Genomic DNA, 4,805 nt, shown 5'->3' with positions numbered 1-4,805 from the left:
CCTGTAATCCCAGCACTCTGGGAGGCCGAGGCAGGCGGATCACCTGAGATCAGGAGTTCAAGAACAGCCTGGCCAACATGGTGAAACCCTGTCTCCACTAATAATATAAAAATTAGCCAGGCATGGTGGCACACACCTGTAATCCCAGTGGCTCTGGAGGCCGAGGCAGGAGAATTGCTTGAATCTGGGAGGGAGAGGCTGCAGTGAGCTGAGATGGAGCCATTGTACTCCAGCCTGGGAGACAAGAGTGTGTCTCGAAAAAACAAAAAAACAAAAATAATATAAATTTTTTAAAAATGAAGACATCATCTTGAAGAGATACTTAAAAACCCATGCTCAAGGCTGAACTCTGTGGCTCACAACTGTAATCCCAGCACTTTGGGAGGCCGAGGCAGGTGGATCACGAGGTCAGGAGTTTGAGACCAGTCTGGCCAACATGGTGAAGCCCCACCTCTACTAAAAATACAAAAATTATCTCGGCATAGTGGCATGCGTCTATAGTCCCAGCTACTCAGGAGGCTGAGGCAGGAGAATTGCTTGAACCTGGGAAGCAGAAGTTGCAGTGAGCCAAGATTACACCACTGTACTCCAGCCTGGGTGACAGAGTGAGACTCCATCTCAAAAAACAAAAGAAAACAAAACGCATGTTCATAGCAGCATTATTCAAAATAATAAACAGGTAGACGTAATGCATGTGTCCACCAGCGGATGGACAGTTAAATAAACTGTGGTACAGACAAGAGAAAAACATTATTCAGTCCTAAAAGAATATACAATTTTTAAATGTGCTACAAAATAGATGAACCTGAAAGACAGTACACTAAGTGAGATAAGCCAGTCATAACAAGATAAATATTGTATGATTCCACTTGAGTATCCAAAATACTGAAATTCATACAAACAGAAAGGAAGCAGGGAGGGGAGAGAGTGAAATTGTGGGGGAAATGAGTTAAATATTCCTGGCAACCAATTAAATCTAAATTCAAAACAAAAATTAAGATCAGGCATGGTGGCTCATGCCTGTAATCAAGAGTAATTTTGGAGGCTGAGGCAGGAGGATTACTTGAGCCCAGGGATTCAAAATCAACATGGGCAACATGGCCAGATTCCTGTAGCTGCAAAATAAAAAGAGGCTGGGTACAGTGGCTCAAGCCTATAATCCCAGCACTTTGGGAGGCCGAGGCAGGTGGATCACTTAATGTCAGGAGTTTGAGACCAGCCTGGACAACATGGTGAAACCCCATCTCTACTAAAAATACAAAAAACATTAGCCAGGCATGGTGGCAGGTGCCTGAAATTGCAGATACCTGGGAGGCTGAGGCAGCAGAATCCCTTGAACCCGGGGCGGTGGGGGGGACGGGGCGTGGAGATTACAGTGAGCTGAGATCGCTCCACCGCACTCCAGCCTCGGCAACAGAGTGAGATTCCATCTCAAATAAGTGAATACATAGAAGAAAAAGAAAGAAAAAATAAAATCTCCAGTCAAAAAAATATATATGTATATTTCAGACCAAGTCTTGCTCTGTCTCCCAGGCTCTGTTTCATGACAGAGTGACACTCTGTCTCAAAAACAAGACAAACACGAAAATAAAAACAAAAAACCCAAACAAGACAAAACAAAAAAGCCCAAACAACAGCGTGGCTTCCACCCTGCCCATCTGAGCTCTTACCTCTGTTTACAACTTTGATGCATTCCCTCCTGTCTGAACTTTTTGCTATTTTCACTTCACTCTCACCAGACCAGAGCTCCCTCCTTTGTTCCAACATGGAGTTAATATTCAGGTCAGGAAGAGAGATTCCTGTTTGTAAAAAAAGAATCAAACTGTACTGTGGCACCTCCAAAATCCAAGCCCTCTGTCTAGGTAGTGGGGAGGCTATCACAAATGAATCAATAATGTTTCACGAAATCACCCACAGACTGCCTCCTTCTGGACGCTTAGGGAATACTGTAACATGCAGACATCGAGCTCCCTTCCAAGAACTCCTGAGTATAAAGCCCAGGAGTAGAAAACAGGGACGTGGGCATCTTAAAAGTTTGCCATAACGTTTTATGAAGCTGGGTGTGGTGGCTCAAGCCTGTAATCCCAGCACCTTGGGAGGCTGATGAGGGTGGACTGCTTGAGCCCAGGGGTTTGAGACCAGCCTGGCCAACACTGTAAAAATGAAAAATACAAAAATTAGCCAGGCATGGTGGCAGACGCAGGCTGAGGCTCAAGTGAGCCAAGAGCACATCAATGACCTCCAGCCTGGGCAGCAAAGCAAGACTCAATTTCAAAAGCAAACAAGAAAGGTTTTATGCATACTTCAGCCCTGGTAACCCACAATGATGTATACTGAAGGGGACAGAGTATCTGAAGAAAAGGGACATTTCAACTCCAGAAAACACTATGGAGCTTTTCATTTTTGAGTCTACAAGGTTTTTTTTTTTTTTTTTTTTTTTAAGATGGAGTTTTGCTTTTATTGCCCAGGCTGGAGTGCAGTGGTGTGATCTTGGCTCATTGCAACCTCCAACTCCCGGGTTCAAGAGATTCTCCTGCCTCAGCCTCCCCAGTGGCTGGGATTACAGGAACCCACCACCGCACCTGGCTAATGTTTGTATTTTTAGTGGGGACGGGGTTTCACCATGTTGGCCAGGCTCATCTCAAACTCCTGACCTCAGGTGATCAGCCTGCCTCAGCCTCCCAAAGGGCTGGGATTATAGGCGTGAGCCACCATACCCTTCCCCAGTCAACAAGGTTTTAATCTCAGTCAAGTAATACAGAGGCTCCCAGGAGGCACTCAAGGGACAGTGCCAAGAAACCGAGGGCAGATCCCCGCTTCTGCAGGGGCAAGATCCTCACCCAGGGAGACCAGGTTCCTGTAGTTCTCCAGCATCACATCCTTGTACAAAGCCCTCTGCGCAGGGTCCAGGCATTTCCACTCCTCCTGAGAAAATTCTATGGCCACATCCGTGAATGTCAAGTGTCCCTAAAATGAAGACACGTTTTACCAACAGGATATGGAAAGGGAATTTGTCTTCACTCAAAATGAGAAGAGAGTTGGAAAGATTAACTCGATTGAAGTGAAGTTAAGGTATTTGTGATGTAGCTGTGTCTATAATGTGTTTTTTTCTTTTCTTGAGACAGAGTCTTGCTCTGTCGCCTAGGCTGGAGTGCAGTGGTGCCATCTTGGCTCACTCCAACCTCCACCTCCTGGGTTCAATCAATTCTCGTGCCTGAGCCTCCCAGGTAGTTGGGATTATAGGTGTGCACAATCACACCCGGCTGATTTTTGTATTTTTAGTAGAGACAGAATTTCGCCACGCTGGCCAGGCTGGTCTCGAACTACTGATCTCAACTGGTCCACACATCTCAGTCTCCCTAACTGCTGGGATTACAGACATGAGCCACCACCCCCAGCCTTTTAATTGTGGTTTATTATACTTTTCCATAATAAGTTATATTTTAAAAATCAATATAGATACTCATAGTGTGGGCATTTAAGAAACAAAAATAAGAGGCCGGGTGTGGTGGCTCATGCCCGTAGTCTCAGCTACTTGGGAGGCTGAAGCAGGGGAATCACTTGAACCCAGGAGGCGGAGGTTGTAATGAGCTGAGATCATGCAAGTGCACTCCAGCCTGGCGACAGAGGAAGACTCCTTCTCAAAGAAAAGAACAACAAAGAAATACAAATAAAAAACCCACAGTTTTCTCTACAATCTGTACAGAAGCAACAGATATTATTTTCGACACGCCAATACAAGTGGCATCTTCAGAGATGACAATATCCGCAGTGGCTGTAACAAAAAAAAGAATTGTAAGTCAGGTGCAGTGGCTCACGCCTATAATCCCAGCACTTTGGGAGGCCGAGGGAGGCAGATCACCCGAGGTCAAGAGTTCAAGACCAGCCTGGTCAATGTGGCGATACCCCGTCTCTACTAAAAATATAAAAATCAGCCAGGTGTGCTGGTGGGTGCCTGTAATCCCAGCTTCTCAGGAGGCTGAGGCAGTAGAATCGCTTGAACCCGGGAGGGGGAGGTTGCAGTGAGCTGACATCACGCCACTGCACTCCAGCCTGGGCTACAGAGCGAGACTTTCTCAAAAAAAAAAAAGGGAATTATAAAACTGTGATGATAACAATAACAATGAGTGACGCTTTTAAACACTTATGTGATAGGTACTATTCTAAATGCTTTAAATGTACTAAGACAGCAAAAGCCCATGAAAGAAAGAGCTGTGTCTTACTGAGAAGACAACTGTGTCACAGATAGTCTAAGAAACTCGCCCCAGGTGTAAGGGCTAAAAACGGCAGAGTGAGCACCGATCCCAGGTGTCCGAGCATTAGAACCAAACCTGAAGCATCAAACAATGACCAAATCAGCATCAAAAGTAAATTGACAATTACCTAATTGAAAAAAGTTAAAACAGGTTCAGGGATAAAATCATGGACCTGCATAAAAGGTTATTATATGTGAGTACCCACATGTATCCCATAAATGTTATTATTCACAGCCATCGACTCATTAATACAATGGTGTAGCACAATTTCTGTGGTCATGGAAAATATTTCAGTGTAATTTCAACTGTGAAAAAAATATATAGGCCAGGCACGGTGGCTCACGCCTGTAATCCCAGCACTTTGGGAGGCCGAGGCAGGTGGATCACGAGGTCAAGAGATCAAGACCATCCTGGTCAACATGGTAAAACCCCGTCTCTACTAAAACTACAAAAAAAAAAATTAGCTGGGCATGGTGGCACGTGCCTGTAATCCCAGCTACTCAGGAGGCTGAGGCAGGAGAATTGCCTGAACCCAGGAGGCGGAGGTTG

General features: G+C 45.3%; 2 protein-coding genes across 3 annotated transcripts in view; both read right to left on the bottom strand.

Moving 5' to 3' along the window:
* Window positions 1–4,805, bottom strand: part of LOC119467663 (zinc finger protein 880-like) — a 116,330-nt gene that overhangs the window by 81,087 nt on the left and 30,438 nt on the right. The gene's annotated exons all lie outside the window — the stretch shown is intronic.
* The window catches only part of ZNF480 (zinc finger protein 480), a 22,641-nt gene that overhangs the window by 9,740 nt on the left and 8,096 nt on the right, over window positions 1–4,805 (bottom strand). Inside the window, exons 3-4 of one of the 2 annotated variants that reach the window (XM_017503901.2) lie at window positions 2,841–2,967; window positions 1,671–1,799 (exon numbers count right to left, since the gene is read on the bottom strand). In XM_017503901.2, the coding sequence (XP_017359390.2) occupies window positions 1,671–1,799; window positions 2,841–2,967 (256 nt within the window). The remainder of the gene's footprint in view (window positions 1–1,670; window positions 1,800–2,840; window positions 2,968–4,805) is intronic. The other variant, XM_017503899.2, reaches the window with a different exon arrangement.

This window comes from Cebus imitator, unplaced genomic scaffold (assembly GCF_001604975.1).
Source record: "Cebus imitator isolate Cc_AM_T3 unplaced genomic scaffold, Cebus_imitator-1.0 Scaffold316, whole genome shotgun sequence".
Lineage (NCBI taxonomy): Eukaryota > Metazoa > Chordata > Mammalia > Primates > Cebidae > Cebus > Cebus imitator.
This window is presented reverse-complemented; position numbering and strand designations above follow the sequence as displayed.